This window comes from Simochromis diagramma, unplaced genomic scaffold (assembly GCF_900408965.1).
Source record: "Simochromis diagramma unplaced genomic scaffold, fSimDia1.1 OVJJ01000104.1, whole genome shotgun sequence".
Classification (NCBI taxonomy): Eukaryota; Metazoa; Chordata; class Actinopteri; order Cichliformes; family Cichlidae; genus Simochromis; species Simochromis diagramma.
The window spans coordinates 23,643-41,434 of NW_024387051.1; the positions used below are offsets into that span (position 1 = coordinate 23,643).

Genomic DNA, 17,792 nt, shown 5'->3' on the forward strand with positions numbered 1-17,792 from the left:
CTAGAAGTAAGCCAGCAGTGCCAGCTTGACACCAGATCCGGGCCAGACTGCTATGTGGGAAAGCTTGTAATCATGTCTCCTGTTGTTTAAACTGCGTGTGTTTGTGTTCAGACTTTAAACCAGAGACGTCGTCTACTCTTCACTCAAGTAGTCCACCAGTCCAACCACTGACGTCCAGCTGGTTCCCCCAGCATCTCAGACTAGAGGACATCGTCATGTTACAGATTTTTATATGATTTATGCCTTTTTCTCATTTAGACCATTATGACAGAAAAGCTTTGGGAAATCAGTTAATTAAGTGACAGATATGAAAAATATATGATATATGAACGAGTCCATTTACCATTTATCATGTTTTTCACAGGGTGTTCTCATTTAAATTACCCACATAAAACAAAACCACGAGAAATTTTTGGTGTAGTAAGATGTGTTTTGTAATCTTCCACAAACTGCACATCCAACAAACCAGACATCCCGCATCTCATCGTTAAGGAGACTACAGTGTAAAGTTATTCAGTTTGTCAGTGCACTGCTATTGTCTTTACCTAAATTCTTGTAAAATCTCCAGATGTCCTTCTTACCTGGATACAGAAACAGAGCATGTATAGAGGGAGGAAAATAAATAAATGAGGATCACGTCTTACTGGAGGCATCAAGAAAGAAACTAAAATAATTACTTTTTGTGTAAAAACTTAATCAAGCAAATTTTGGAAAAAGTCATCCCTGAATAAACTGGTGTGTATTAAATCATATGCTGTATTTCTCTGAACTTTTGTCCTTGTTTTTCCTCCATTGTTTTTTTTTGTTTTTGTTTTTTTTATTCATCACCTGAAACATATCTAACATTGAAGTGATACAGGGAAAGTCTTCAGAATATAGGATTTATGGAAAGTGTCCATAAAAAGGTGAAAATATGTGCCACGCAGACCTTATACATCACTGAATGATGGCTCAACCTGCCACACAGTGTGAATACTCCGCAAAATCTGAGTAAGTTTGTGTTACATGCCGAAAGATGTTGCTTTGCTTTTCTGTTGCTTTTATCTTTCAGGTGTCAAGTCTCCACCTATTGGCCAATTCAAAGATAATTGCCATGTGTCCATTGGCCGTTCTGGGCACAGAAGGCAAATCAATCATTAGGGATAATTACAAATGAGCAGCTCCCTGGCCATCTGGGTGGCTTCTGACTCTTGAGAAACTTTTGTTTGAAAGCTTTCTTTGATTTGGCTCAACCACTTAGTCCTCCTCCCCACCTTTTTTTCTTTTGTCAAGTACATTATTGTCGAGGCATGGTATATGACAAATAAATCCTGCCTAACTATTAACCTAGCTTTTGTCCTTCTTCATTAATTTTGGTTGTCTTGTGTTGCTGTCTCCTCCCTGCCCTAGCCCCCTCCATGTTGGGGGGGACGTAACACATTGTGAGTTTCAACATGTTCATTATTGCATCAAATGACATAGCAAAACATGTCTCATCTTGTCTATGTAAAAGCACAGTGTTCCTCCCCTGTGTCAGTTGGTGTTTTCAGAGCTGAAGTTAATAACTTGGTGAAGTCAGTGTCCAGCATTTCTATCAGCATTTATTTCTGGATTTTTCTTTTTAGTTCTGTTTTACATGTATTGATTTGACACTCACATCTGCTTTGGACTGGCTCCAATCAGAAAGAGACTAAGAGAGAGTCAACATGTGATCTCATCTTTTTCTTTTTTCATCATGTCAAGAAATAAAAACTCTAAGGATTGTCCTGAATACCTGAGAACAGTAAGTGATCTGACACCTTCTGGTGTGATTATTGCTCATGTGTTAGTTCAAAGTTCAAAATGACTGTATTAACATTAACAATTGTTTTAGCTCATCTTGTTTTTTGACGACTTCTTGTGGTACACAGAAGTTAACAGAGTCACTGATTAACACAATCTTGGTTTAATGAGAATGGGAGAAAAAAATGCTTATAGTCAAGAAACAGGCGGAGAAAACAATTATAAAGCATAAATCAAGCCTCCTCAAATACTGTAAGAGCAGTTGTGCCTCTTTCTGCACTTATTGAAAATCTCAGCACAGAATTATACTAGACCTTTATTTACAGTCTGTCATTAATGAAATTTTAGACTCCAACATTTTCAGCAGTTTTACTTCCTTTTTTCTCTGTGTGTGTTTCTGCTGCTTCTTTGTCCTCACTGTAAACAGATGTACTGAGAGACTCCTGCACCGATGTTGTGTGAATGTGTGTGTGAATGGGTGAATGACTGAATGTAGTGTAAAGCGCTTTGGGGTCCTTAGGGACTGAGTGAAAGCGCTATACAAATGCAGGCCATTTACTATTTCATAGGAAAGTCCAAACAGCCTCACTGGTTCTCCATAAAGAACAAAGATTTCCTCTCTGTGGCTCCAACACAACTTAAAGACAATCAAAGGTGGACAAAGTTCTCTGTGGTTTTATGGAGGCTACAGCTAAATGCTGTTTCCTCCATAGTACAATGTACATTTTCATACAGTGACGTCATTTTGAAGTCCTTTGGCTGATGATGGTCTTTAGTGTGTAGCTGATTATTGATGATGAGATTATGAGGTTATGTTTCTTTTGTTCTTTGAAGATCATTCAGGTACTCAACCTGTTAAACACTCAGACCTGCTTTAGATTTCACTGCGTTAGTCGTGACACACTTTATGATCGTCCTACAGAGCAGAGTAACAAACGTCACTCTAATGCGACTTCATTAAGAGACGTTGAAGCAAAGGTGGTGAGTTTAAGCAAGTGGCCGAAAAGATCAAACTTTTAGTTTTATTTAAACCTTAATTTGAATCTAATGAATTCATAAACTTCATTCACTGGAAATACCAACTGACTTTTATCACAATATAAGTGTTGGATAATCTGACCTTGAGAACATGGACATGTCAGCTGTAACTGCGTCACTCTGCTTCAGTTTGGTTTTTGTCAGCTTCTTCGTGTTTGTCTCTGCAGGTGAGATTTAACTGTTAAAAACCAAAATATATCTGCCTCTGAGACTGAGAGGAACAGAGTATGAGTCTGTGTTACATGTTAAGAATATTTCACTCGGAGTGAGTTTTATGTTAATTCAGAGGCCAGGTGGAGTTTGTGTAGGCATCACATCCGCTGTGGCAGAGACAAAGAAGTGTAATGTGTGTGTCTGTTGTAGTTTCAGGAGTCAGTATGCAGCTACAAAGCTTTTTGTTCAGTGTATACAAACAGCTGTAGCTCCATAAAGGCAGCATGCAGAGACTCACAGTGTCTTATAATGAGAGGCTGCTTTCTCTCACACATTATGTTCACTTATTATCAGCACATATTCTGCTGAAGCTAACATCTTATATATATATTATATTTTAGTGTACTGAGCATTCCTCGCTGGTTCACCCGAAAGACAAAACGCCAAAACACAAACTTAACAATGTGGTGTATGCTGTACAGTGCAGCGAGGAATGCTCAGACCTCTACATTGGAGAGACCAAACAGCCACTTCACAAGTGCATGGCACAACACAGAAGAGCCACCTCCACAGGACAAGACTCAGCAGTCCATCTGCATCTTAAGGATAAAGGACACTCTTTCGAGGATGCCAATGTTCACATTTTGGACAGAGAGGACAGATGGTTTGAAAGAGGAGTGAAAGAAGCCATCTATGTCCACTGTGAGCGACCATCTTTGAACAGAGGCGTGGTTTACGACACCAACTCTCTGCCATCTATAATCCAGTTTTGAGATCCCTTCCCAGACGCCTTAACGCCCACTCACATCCTGGGCCATCTGACCTCAGGAATTCGCATGATAAGGGGGGCCAGGTTTCACAATGAACACACCCGAAACTCTGGCTGATTGGGACCCACGCCCAGTTTCCCACCTTGGCTCATGTGATTAGGTAGAGGTTCAATAGGGGGTTCATTGTCCCTCTTTGGGGGGAAACTCCCACTGGGTTTAAATCTGGGACTCTCCACCATTTGACCTTAGAACTGAAGAAGGTTCTCGGATGAGAGGTGAAACGTCTTCAAGCAACTTAAAGAAGTCCTGATGCTTTTTTTTTCTAAGCTCCTTAGACTACGATGACCTGGATGACTGAGAACCTTCACATACATAAACAAAATAGACTTAAGTAAACCAAAGGAACTTTGGAGTCTACATATCTGTCTCACCACATCTTAGTGGTTAATGCAGTTGTTCCAGTAAACAGAAACAAACACTTCCTCTCTGCTGAACTGCAGACACTGTATTTATTGAATGAAGAGGCACAGCATCACTTTAGTGAGTCCTGCTCGCCTTATGACCAAAGAATGAATCCAGATGATCACAAAAATGGAATCAAATATCTATGATGATGTATTATTGGAGGCTGAGATGAGTTATCAGACATTGTCAAATCAAATCAAATCAAATCAAATCACTTTTATTGTCACATCACATGTGCAGGCACACTGGCACAGCACATGCGAGTGAAATTCTTGTGTGCGAGCCCCACAAGTAACAGAGATGTGCAAACACAACAACACAAACGAGCAAAATACAAGAATGGCCAACCTGAAACGAATAAATATATGTACAATATATAATAGTGTATGCATTTCTGGGTGTGTATACTAAATATTTTCCTACGTGTGTGTGTGTGTGTGTGTGTGTGTGTGTGTGTGTGTATACACATTTTTACAAATTAAATAGTAAAAATAATAATAATAATTAAAAAATAATAATAATAATAATAAAATATATAAAATATACAGAGTTGAATATGTGCAAAACAAGTGGCATTTATATACAGTATGGAGTGCATAATGTTGAAGTTCCAGTAGTGAAGCTGAGGTGTCTATGACGTGTTCAGCAGTCTGATGGCCTGGTGGAAGAAGCTGTCTCTCAGTCTGCTGGTACGGGACCGGATGCTGCAGAACCTCCTTCCTGATGGAAGCAGTCTGAACAGTTTATGGCTGGGGTGACTGGAGTCCTTGATGATCCTCCCCGCTTTCCTCAGGCAGCGCTTCCTGTAGATGTCTTGGAGGGAGGGAAGCTCACCTCCAATTATCCGTTCAGAGCACCGCACTACTCGCTGGAGAGCTTTGCAGTTGTAGGCGGTGCTGTTGCCATACCAGGTGGTGATGCATCCAGTGAGGATGCTCTCAATGGCACAGTGATAGAAGGTCCTGAGGATGCGGGGGCTCATGCCGAATCTTTTCAGATCTTTTCAATCTTTTCTTTTTGTTGATCTTTTGGAAAAAATTCACAAAAATATTCAAATATGTTCTCCTCCTCCAAAAGCAGTTTTTATTTTATTTTCTTCTCTCTCTAAAAAAGTGTGTGTGTAAGAAAGGTTTCCTGTGTGAGGTACTATATGTAAACTATGTAAAAATCCAACAGGTGGCAGCAGAGGAGCTTCAGTTTGACCAAGGTAGGATGTCATTCTAGAAGATGCTGGGGAAAAAAGTGGTGGGGTTACTGTACCAGTGTGAGGGGCGGAGGAAGGTTGCTTTCAACTCAGAGGTGTGAAACTGAGATTTTTTTCTAATCCCGTTTAAAAAAGAAAACAAAAAAAAGCCATTACAATCATCTAAGATGGATGACACAAACACACGTGTCAGTTGTGATAATTTAAATGATTTACCTAAAGCAGTGATGCCCTGTAATTACTCTTTTTTATTAATATTCATTACCATAACTTGTGACACACAGGAAAAAAAAAACAGGCTTGAAGAAAAGCTTTGTCTAATCTCCATGCGCCAGCTTCAATTATCTTCTCAGCTTTATATATAGTATATATACCGAAGACTTAAAAATAATATAAAATAATTTCCAAATCCAAATTGGTGAACAATAAATGAATGACAATAAAGCTTTTATCCAGTGTATTATAATCAGTCAAATCCAACCAAATGACTCTTATTAAATATGTTTCTGCCATAAATCCAGATTGTTCCTCATTAATTTAATATAATTTAATATATAATTTAATATACGTCAGTCCTAATGTTAACCTAATGCAGAACCATTTCTGCGTTTCCATTGGAGGACTCCGGTCCAGCCCACCATCTCTATCTCTCTCTCTAACTCATAAGTGTGGCGTTACAGACCTGCTCTCTCACTCAGGGACTTTCAGCTTTATCTGAACCTCAGAGTTCATCTCATATAGTCTCTTCTGAATCTCAGATTCTGATTTTAAAACAGAAACAGAAATGTCTGCTGGAACTCCGTCACTCTGCTACAATTTCCTGTTTTTCAGCGTCGTTGTGTTTGTCTCTGCAGGTGAGATTTACTGTGAGAAAGTGAAGATTATATATTAATAATAATGTGTGTGAAAGTGACACAAGGTTAGACAGAGTCTGTGCGGATTTAACATCTGCAATCCAGCTGTGACAAAGAAGTGTAATGTGTGGATGGGCTCAAACTGTGCTCATGAATATTTTGTACTTGTAAAGTTGTGAACTGAGTTTTGTAACCTGGTAAACCAAAATATCTGAAAATGTTATGCTTGTACATCTGTAGACTAGAATTTGCATGTTTGTAAAAAAAACCCAAACAATTATTTACACAAGTTACAAATATTTTTTTAAGGTCTGGTTAGACATACAAAGCAAAAATCTACTCTGTGTTCCAAATTATTATGCAAATTATATTTTTCTGTGATTTTCCTAAAAAGTCGATTCAGTCAGCAGAATTTTTGAGTCATCAACCATTCGAGTATAATTTAAATGTTACTGAACAAACCGCACAATGAAAACAGTGTTTTTCAAAAATAAAAAACCTTAGTATGCACTGCTCCAAATTAATAAACACAGAGTTTCAAAACATTTTATAGGTTGTAGAGAATTGAAAATGGTCATTTGTTTAATTTGCAGTATTAATAGATCAATTTTTGCTGAAATCAAAAGCTATTTCCATCAAAAAACACCTTAACAGGTCAAGTTACATATTAACATAGCACCCCTTATTTGATAGCAGTTTCACATTTCTTGGATGTTCCATGGATGCAACATTGAAGTTTCAACTTGAATGTTTAATTATGTGGGGTACAGAAAAAAAATAAATTATAGACTATATTTTGTCAGGTTCCTGTTTCTGTTGACCCAGGCTTTTAAGTTTTAGTTTATTTGGATGTTGTTTATGTTTAAGTTCGTTAGATTAGCAATTAGCAATTCGACTCCTTGTGTTTTCTGTCCCTGTATTCCTGGTTATTCAAGTCACGTTTCATGTTTTGTTTCGTCTGCATTTGGGTCCACCTTTCACTCTACACACAGTCAGCCCCGCTGATTGTGACATATTTATACAAAACGTGTATTACTACATTTGAATCACATGTGTTCTTGAAGAAAATGTATCTAAATCTGCAACTAAGAGACTCACAGTGTCTTATAATGAGAGGCTGCTTTCTCTCACACATTATGTTCACTTATTATCAGCACATGTTGTTGTTCTGTGGAAGCTAACATCTTGTAGTTTCTGACACTTTGCATGTTTAGCATGAGGCTAAAATTCCCCCTCAGTGGGTCACTGGTGACCTGCTGGATGTTCAGAGGTTCATTAAATCCAACATGACTAAAAACTCAAATGTCAAAGGAAATAAACAAAATATTTAAAGTCAATCATTCTGATCATAATTGTACTTTGACCTTTAACCTCTCTGCTCTGTGTTGTTTCCTCTTTCAGACCAGAAAACCATCACAGCTGAGTCTGGACAGAATGTCACTCTGACATGTCGAGCTCCAAACAACAACATCACAGCTGTACATTGGAGCAGAACTGACCTGAGAGATAAGTATATTCTTTTGTACCAGGATGGTCACTTGGTTACAGACGACCAGCATCTGTCTTTTAAGAACCGGGTGGATCTGCAAGACAGACAGATGAAGGATGGAGACGTGTCTTTGATTCTGAAAAATGTGACGATTAATGATACTGCAAGATACAAGTGTCATGTCCTTGTGAATGGAACAGACTCATGGAAACTCCTCAGCATCATCAACCTGAGGGTTTCCCCAGGTGAGTGAATGATGGTCCTACAGTCCAACAAGCATATTTAACTCTTTGAAGGATAATTTTAACCATATTTATACAATATTAATATAATAATAAAATCACTTTAGTACATGAGGATGCAAATATTTTAATCTAAATTCTAATGTTAATGAACTTACTTATCATGACTCTGTCATGTAGCACACCTGCAATACAGGAGAAATTTCTGTTGTTTAAATGATTTAATTTGCATCAGCAACTTACAAGTCTCAGCACTGGACCTCTCTAAGAAATCAGCCATCTGTCTGCACACAAAAGATGAGCCGGTGTAACTACAGGGCTCCAACAAACAATAGCCAAACATTATATTGATGTTTTCAAGTTTGTTTCGCTCTCTCTCTCTCTCTCTCTCTCTCTCTCTCTCTCTCTCTCTCTCTCGTTCTCTTCAGAAACCATGAACACTGAAGAAAACACAAAGTTTACAACGTAAATGTCTTTCATCTTATTAAAGTCTAACATGTTATTGCCCATAAACAGTGTTGAGCTAGCAGTACAGGAAAATGTTCAGGTGCTGAACATACAGCATCTGTAGCTCTGTATTCATGCTAGTTCTGACCCACAATGCCATAGTTGTGCTCTCAACTAAACTCTGGTCATGTGACCATTACAAACTCTACCTCAAACAAACTTTACAGCACTTTAAACCTTTAACAAACCCTTATTTCTTAATCACATTTTTAGACAGGTTTTTAATCTGTTGTGGGAACTGCTGGCTTGTGTGTGGCTGGGTGCTGTGTGAGGAGTTTTTCATGCGCATGCTCACGTGCGTGTGAGCATGCGCATGAAAAAGCGGTGACCGAAAAGAATGTCACGGATAGAGGCGGCGACCGGGATCAGCGTTCTAATGGGCTACAGCCCATGCAGTGTGTTTTGAAATGTGCAGTACCGGTATTAAAGCCTCATGTCTTCAGTACTCCTGGGTGTCTCGGCTGATTTCTGTCTGCCTCACTACTCCACAAAAGTGATGGGAGTTGACCCCGAAGGAGGACAAAACTTCGGCCCTGGAGGAAGCATTTCCCCTTGCGTCTCCCGACCACGGTCAGGGGACCGACAGCGAGGAATGGTTAACAAATCAATGCTACATTTTTTTGTCTCAGGGACAGTTACCCCCTGGATTGGGCCAGATGCTGCTGCAGTCACACACACCAGTGTGACAGGAGTGTGAGAGAGATTAAAGAGAAAGAGACAACAGAACATGTTCAACTATGAAAACTCGACTTTAAAACATTCAAATAGCTGCTGGATGTTCAGAGGTTCATTAAATTCAATCCAACATGACTAAAAACTGAAATGTCAAAGGAAATAAACAAAAATATTTAAAGTCAATCATTCTGATCATAATTGTACTTTGACCTGTAACCTCTCTGCTCTGTGTTGTTTCCTCTTTCAGAGCAGAAAAACATCACAGCTGAGTCTGGACAGGACGTCACTCTGACATGTCGAGCTCCAAACAACAACATCAAATTTGTACATTGGAGCAAAGCTTACTTGACATCAGGCTACGTCTACTTGTACCAGGAAGGGCAATTTGTTCCACAAGGTCAGCATCCATCTTTTAAGAACCGGGTGGATCTGCAGGACAGACAGATGAAGGATGGAGACGCGTCTTTGATTCTGAACAATGTGACGATTAATGACACTGGAGCATACGAGTGTCGTGTGTTCATGGAAGAAACACGCTCTCAGGAGCTCATAATCATCATCTACCTGACTGTTGTTGATCCTCCAGGTGAGTGAGTAGAGTTGAGTGTGTGTGTGATCAGAGGTGAAGCTGCTTCCTGGTTGTTGATGTTTGTTTGTAAAGATGTTGTTGATGAGACTTTTTAGAAAGCAGCTGGTCTGAGTGATGTGATCAGAGTGTAGTAGATAATGTCTGACAGCAGTTTGAAGATCAAACGGATTCTGTTCTGTTCTTCACTCATCACCTACCTGACAGCTGACACCTCACACCTGTTTCTCACCTGCAGGTCAGACAAGAGGAGACACGGAGAATGGAGGGAAGAAGGAAGAAGGGAAGAACAATGAGGGAAAGAAGGAAGAAGGGAAGAAGCATGAAGTGAAAAAGGAAGAAGGGAAGAAGGAAGAAGGGAAGAACAATGAGGGAAAGAAGGAAGAAGGGAAGAAGCATGAAGTGAAAAAGGAAGAAGGGAAGAAGGATGAGGGGAAGAAGCATGAAGTAAAAAATGAAGAAGGGAAGAAGGAAGAAGGGAAGAACAATGAGGGAAATAAGGAAGAAGGGATGAAGCATGAAGTGAAAAAGGAAGAAGTAAAGAAGGATGAAAGGAAGAAACCTGAAGTTAAAACAGAAAATGGCAGGAAGGGTGAAGGGGAGAAGGATGAATCTATTGCACTGCAAGCTTTACCTGTTCTTCTTGTTGCTGCTGTTAGTGTTTTTTTTCTCATCTAAAAAAACATCAAAAGAAAACCCCAAAAAACAACAGAAGCAGAGTCAAAAAAGATAAAAGGTTCTGTTCATCTGGTCTCATCCAAGTGACTTCTTCAGTCTCAGCTGACTGCAGGTTTCCCCAACATGGAAAAAAGAGCTTTGTTATCCAACCCTGGACCATCACCAAGTTATTAGTTCAGGTATGTGGATGACACCTGGGTGAAAGTCAAATCTCAGGCTGTACCACTGATCACATGAACTTTGTGGACCAACACATCAAATTCACCAGGGAGGATATGAAATATCTCAGAGGGGTCAGGGGTCAAGAGCTGAACTCTGAGTCTCCTGCTGCTGATCCAAACTTTGTGTTGACACCAAAAGTGAAGAACATGCTGATCATCATCTTTAAACCTCACAGCAGAACTGTGGGTCAAATGATCTGAAGACACACAGAAATGAACTTTCCTGTGCTGCCTGCCAGTGACTCTGAACTACAGTCTTCAGGATGTTCATGAACACAAAGCAAAACTGTGTTACAAACATGTATGAATTAGTGCTGTCAGCGTTAATCTCTTTAAAATGACGTTAATGCCATAACAGCATTAACGCAGCAAATCTCTGTTAGTGAGTTACCACCGGTCACCTGCACAGTGACAACGCTTTATGTAGCTAACTGCATTAACGAGCTAACCACGCTAACGAGCTAACTGCGCTAATGTGTTGATGCTGTGCAGCCCCACGCACGGGGTGATCCACGATAACTTGCTAATGGAGATTTGCCTGATGGCTCATGGTTCAGCTACAACTAAATGATTGACATTGGGGGTTTTATTGAGAATTTAATTATTTTTTTGTGAAATTAAAATTTGATTCCAAAGAGACAAAGAAGTTTGGGTGATTTAAGTCTTTTGCACAGTACTGTGTGATTTTTCATAATATAACAACAAACATCACATGTGGTCAAAGTGTCTCCAGATCACAAACTTGCCTCAACTCTTCCAAACCATCCCAGCAGTTTATCAGTTACCGCGACAACAGGAAAAAGTAAAGCACCTAAATTTGCCCAGAGACCTTAATTAAGGTTCCAAGCATCCGCAAAGATAAAGATCATATAAACAAAACATTCCAGCAGCTATAATCGACGTCCTCAGATCTGATACATTAATTGTCCAGGAAACTCCTGTTTTTATAGCTTGGATCATTTTTGTTTTTTTGTTTTTAAAAAATAACTATTCAGTTATTTCTTAGTGTTTATGGGTCTTTATTTTCTTATTCCTGATGTGAGTTCCTGTCATGGTACTTTATGCCTTTAGTTCTGTGCTCCCATTCAAGAGTCCTTTAGGTTTATGTGTGTATTTTGGGTTTGTGAGTTAATTGACTTAAGTTGTTTGATTTTCTGTTAGAGCTACATTGAGTTCTGCTTATCCGGTTTCCTGGAAGAGTTTCCTGTTGTTTAAGAGTCTTTCCTGACCTGCAGTGGTTTTGCCATTTTTTTAATGGGAAACATGTTGTTTACGAAGTGTTTTGATAACCATCTGCATGCATTCAGAGTTGTACATACTAAGGAGAGATGTATAGTGAAGATGTCAGATCTAACATTTTATAAACCTTTTAATATTCAAAGATCATCCTTTTCAGATGAGACATTGTACATTGTTCCTTCATTCACAATGTTTTGAAGACAAAATAAATGTCGTTTCTCAGAATGCCCTGATTTAATGGTCCCAATCACTTTGTGTCTGCTACCATTAATGGAGGTGCCATTTGAGCGCATTGACATCAACATTTCTTCAATCAATGATGTTCCAGCTTCATCAAGAGCTTTTATATAAAGCAGAAAACTATTTTTCCAGGCAAAATGGGAGCATGCACAGTCTCTCAGGGGATGGACATTTGAAGGGATGACAAGATAACGAGAGGGAAGCTGCAAAAAGACATGTAAAACTGCATCTCTGCTGCTCCATTCAAAATTGGATGGGTACCATCTCTTCTAACAAGACCAGATTTGTCCCAGAAAGGTTCCCAATTTTCTATAAAGCCCACATCTTTTTTGGAGGACTAAATAAACATCTCAAACACTGAGAAGGAAAGTGCAGCAGGGACAGGTATAGAGGCCATCTTACTAATCAGTCGGCTACGAGCTAAACTATGCTAGCAGATCCCTGAAGACACAGTGAGTGAATGTAGTTAGTGAGTGAATCAAAAGAGAATGTACGTGGCATAGAGCATGTGAAGATTAGACTAGGAAATAAGACATTATCTAAAAGTTTTAACTAAAGTGGCGAAGCATATGACCTACACAAAAACACCACTGTGTGTTGTAAGAGATACAGAAAGTGATACTCTACCACAGAGAGAGCAATCACCAAGTGACAGCACCACCCCAACCATACCAAGCCAAAATGTCTTGGTAAAGCATTAAGAGTTGTGCCCAGCTCGTGAAAAACAACTCCACACCATAATCCCCCGTCCACAAAATTTTAGACTTGGCACAATGTAGTAAGTCAAGTACCGCTCTCCTGGAAACTACAAAACCCAGACTTTTCCATCAGATTAGAAGCACGGCTCGTTACTTCAGAGAGCACACCTTTGCTGTTTACTGGCGAAGTGCTTTACGTCACTGCATCCAATGCTTTCTATCTGACATGGTGATCTAAGGCTTTTAATGCAGCTGCTCAGCCATTTCTCCTCCTAGAACAATGGGTTTTATTTTATTTTCCTCTTCTCTCTTAAAAAGTGTGTGTAAGAAAGGTTTCCTGTGTGAGAGGTACTATATGTAAGCTATGTAAAGATCCAACAGGTGGCAGCAGAGGAGCCTCAGTTTCACCACCAAGATCGAACGTCATTCCAGATGATTAGGGCTGCTGGGTAGACAACGTTATACAGTGACAGGGTTGCTGGTCCGGTGGGATGGGTGGAGGCTGGTTGCCTTCCTTAGATTTTATAGGTCTGCAAGATGCAGCTGGCTCCGTTATATTTCAGACCTGAAATGCAGACTTACAGAAAGTGTCCTTAAAGTACTAAAGCGCTCCAAACATCTTTCATATCACACCGAGCGAAGGTTGATTTTATTTCCACAGTGTTTTTTTTTTTAAAGGAGGGAAACCTTCCTCCAAACAGACTGAGCAGTGGAGCCGCCAAGGGAAAGCACACGAATAAAAACTGTAGTTAAAATATAATTTATTATATTTAAACAGTTAAAAAAATATAAAATGAATTAAAACAACCCTGGCCAGGGTACAACATAGTAAAAATCAATAAAACACAACATTAAAAGTCCAGTGGCATCCGCCACGGTATAAGAGTCACTAAGAATTAAAAATCCAGTGAAGCGGTGCAGGAGGGCAACCCGGCGGCGTCCTCGCCTTCCTCTCCGCGTTCTGGGCCCCGCTGCGCTAAAGAAAGGAAGGCAGCGGCAGTCACTATTCCTTTAGGCAGCTTTCATTCATTAAAAGGGGACAAGTCAAAAGACTTAACCTGGATGGGCAGAGCTCTCAACTCCGCCCACCGCTTCTTTGTAACCGCCAATCGGCACCGGCCCGCCTCGCCGCCTCTGATCTCCCGCAGTGCGTAATCTGGCCTCCTGTTGCTGCAGCAGTCGGACCGCTCGCTCCGCGTCCCTGGTCGCTGACGCTGTATCCTCCTGCGCTCCTGAACGCCAAGCTCCACCAGTCCTTCAGCTTGCGGGCGCCGCCGCCTAACACCACTCACTCCTGCCCGTCTCTCATGCCTCCCCTCAAGCCTTCCACAAGTCCCATCTGTCACTGAGCACTCTCGGTAAATTACCACTCGCTCCTTTCCTCTCAGGTGTGTCCAAATAGTAAAAACGGGGAAAAGGGCGGAGTCTCTCCAGGACAAATTGACGGATGCAACCAAAACATGCAATATAAAAAATAAATAAGTACACTTCACATTAAAATACAGCAAAACAACATCCGTCCTTCCCTGGATGACATATACAAAGGCACATATCAGGTGTGATCATTTGATTTACCTAAATCAGGGATGTCATGAAATTATGCTTTTTTTTTTATATTCACTACTATGTTTGTGACACAAAAGGAAAAAAAAACGGCTTGAAGAAAATGGTAAATGGACTGATTCTTAAATAGCCCTTTTCTGCTTTGAGCACTCAAAATGTTTTGTCTAAAAAGCTTTGTCTAATCTACTTGCACCAACTTAAGTTCTCATCTCAGCTTTCTATAAAGAGCTGATGATTCTTAAAATAATAGAAAACAATTTCTGAATACAAAGTGCTGAACAACCTTGAATGACACTAAAGCTTTTAACCAGTGTATATTTGTTATAATCAGTCATGTCCAAAACCAAATGACTGTTATTAAATATGTTTCAGCCACAAAACCAGATAATTCCTCATTAATTTTAGAAAATAAGAGTCCTGATTTTGACCTCTTAGGTAGAAATATTTTGGCATCATTATTTACAGACTGGCTGCTCTCCAGTTTTCTTCATTTCTGCGTTTGCATTGGAGGACACTGGTCCAGCCCACCACTGTCTGTTCCTCCCTCTCTCTGACTCTTAAGTGTGGAGTTACAGACCTGTTCTCTCACTCAGGGACTTTCAGCTTCATCTGAACCTTAAAGCTCATCTCATATAGTCTCATCTGAAGCTCCGATTTGATTTGAAGCCCTGATTTTAATACAGAAACACAGACATGTCTGCTGGAACTGTGTCACTCTGCTCCACTTTGCTGTTTTTCAGAGTCCTCATGTTCGTCTCTGCAGGTGAGATTAACTGTTAGAACGTGTTCATCTCTGAGGTAAATAACTGAAGAATATCAGCCTGTTTACATGGTAATACACTTTGCATGTTTAGCATGAGGCTAAAATTCCCCCTCAGTGGGTCACTGGTGACCTGCTGGATGTTCAGAGGTTCATTAAATCCAACATGACTAAAAACTCAAATGTCAAAGGAAATAAACAAAAATATTTAAAGTCAATCATTCTGATCACAATTGTACTTTGACCTTTAACCTCTCTGCTCTGTGTTGTTTCCTCTTTCAGAGCAGAAAATCATCACAGCTGAGTCTGGACAGGACGTCACTCTGACATGTCGAGCTCCAAACAACAACATCACAGCTGTGCACTGGAGCAGATCTGACCTGACAGATAAATATGTGCTTTTGTATCAGGATGGTCAGTTTGATCCAGAAGATCAGCATCAATCTTTTAAGAAGCGGGTGGATCTGCAGGACAGACAGATGAAGGATGGAGACGTGTCTTTGATTCTGAAGGATGTGAACACTGCTGATAGTGGAACATACGTGTGCCGTGTTTTCATTAAAGAAACACGCTCATGGAAGAACAGCATCATCCTCCACCTGATTGTTGCTCCAGGTGAGTGAGTAGAGTTGAGTGTGTGTGTGATCAGAGGTGAAGCTGCTTCCTGGTTGTTGATGTGTGTTTGTTGTATGGATGAGCTGGTGGATGTCAGAGGTAGACAGATGTTTCTCCAGCTGTTGTCTTTGTGGCTGGTAGTCTAGAGTTGCAGAGCAGCATTGTTTGGGTAAGGTTAGAGCAGAAACAAAGACATTTATGAATCCGTCTCTTTTTCTCATGATCTGCACTTTGTCTGTAAACATGCGTGGGAAAACTCAATGCACGAGTCCATTGCATTTTTGCTTTTCAGTCACCTCTCTGCATTGAATCGCACTTGCCATTAATCTCTTTCTCTCTTCAACAGCATGTCTTTATCCTGTCTTCCTTCTCTCGCCCCAACCGGTCGCAGCAGATGGCCGCCCCTGCCTGAGCCTGGTTCTGCCGGAGGTTTCTTCCTGTTAAAAGGGAGTTTTTCATTCCCACTGTCGCCAAAGTGCTTGCTCATAGGGGGTCATATGATTGTTGGGTTTTTCTCTGTATCTCTTATTTTAAGGTCTACCTTACAATATAAAGCACCTTGAGGTGACTGTTGTTGTGATTTGGCACTTTATAAATAAAATTGAATTGAATTGAATTGAATTGAAGATGCTGCTGCCTGCATTATGTTTCAGGCCTGAAATGCTGACTTACAGAAAGTGTCCTTAAAAACTTCAAAACATCTGTCTTGACTTTCTATGTGACAGCAGTACAGCACTGATCCCTCAGGGTTCAATCACTGGACTGTATTCACAGTCTGATCACAGTTTTCTGTTCCAATCAGAGGTGAGAAACAGAGATTTTATCTAAGAGAGTTTAAACAAAGAAAAACAACTTCAACAGTAAAATCATCTAACATTGATGATAAAAAACACATGTCAGTTGTCATCATTTAATTGATTTAACTTATGCTGGGATGACCTGAAATTGTCCTTTTTTAAAATATTTGTTGCTATAATTTGTGACACAAACGAAAGAATATTCCTCTTTAAATATTAAATATAATTAAGTAATAATTTAGCCTGCTTTTATTTCCTTTTTTCAGCGTCTTTGTGTTTGTCTCTGCAGGTGAGATTTACTGTTAGAAACTGACAATGAGTGAAGAGTATCAGCCTGTTAACATGTCAATAATAATCTGTGTGAAAGTGATACAAGGCTAAATGGAGACTGTGTGGATTAAACATCTGCAATCCAGCTGTGACAGAGACAAAGACAAAGAGGTCTATGTGTGTGTCAGTGTGATGTGCATAGTTTGAGGAATGAGACTCACAGTGTCTTATAATGAGAGGCTGCTTTCTCTCACACATTATGTTCACTTATTATCAGCACATGTTGTTGTTCTGTGGAAGCTAACATCTTGTAGTTTCTGACACTTTACATGTTTAGCATGAGGCTAAAATTCCCCCTCAGTGGGTCACTGGTGACCTGCTGGATGTTCAGAGGTTCATTAAATCCAACATGACTAAAAACTCAAATGTCAAAGGAAATAAACAAAATATTTAAAGTCAATCATTCTGATCATAATTGTACTTTGACCTTTAACCTCTCTGCTCTGTGTTGTTTCCTCTTTCAGACCAGAAAAACATCACAGCTGAGTCTGGACAGGATGTCACTCTGACATGTCGAGCTCCAAACAACAAGATCTTAGTCGTAAAGTGGAGCAGAGCTGACCTGGGAGATGAATATGTGCTTTTGTACCAGGATGGTCTCCCTGATTCAACACACCAGCATCCATCTTTTAAGAAGCGGGTGGATCTGCAGGACAGACAGATGAAGGATGGAGACGTGTCTTTGATTCTGAAGGATGTGAACACTGCTGATAGTGGAACATACGTGTGCCGTGTTTTCATTGAAGAAACACACTCATGGAAGAACAGCATCATCCACCTGATTGTTCCTCCAGGTGAGTGAGTAGAGTTGAGTGTGTGTGATCAGAGGTGAAGCTGCTTGCTGGTTTGTTGATGTTTGTTTGTTGTATGGATGAGCTGGTGGATGTCAGAGGTAGACAGATGTTTC

General features: G+C 40.0%; 1 protein-coding gene across 3 annotated transcripts in view; it reads left to right on the forward strand.

The window, feature by feature from the left end:
* The first annotated feature begins 1,783 nt into the window (after positions 1–1,783).
* Positions 1,784–17,792, forward strand: part of LOC120741886 (neural cell adhesion molecule 2-like) — a 32,233-nt gene continuing 16,224 nt past the window's right edge. Inside the window, exons 1-5 of one of the 3 annotated variants that reach the window (XM_040044982.1) lie at positions 1,784–2,966; positions 7,647–7,979; positions 9,406–9,744; positions 15,426–15,758; positions 17,350–17,579. In XM_040044982.1, coding sequence (XP_039900916.1) covers positions 2,891–2,966; positions 7,647–7,979; positions 9,406–9,744; positions 15,426–15,758; positions 17,350–17,579 — 1,311 coding nt within the window. In that variant the 5' untranslated portion in view covers positions 1,784–2,890. The remainder of the gene's footprint in view (positions 2,967–7,646; positions 7,980–9,405; positions 9,745–15,425; positions 15,759–17,349; positions 17,580–17,792) is intronic. The other 2 variants (XM_040044984.1, XM_040044985.1) reach the window with 2 other exon arrangements.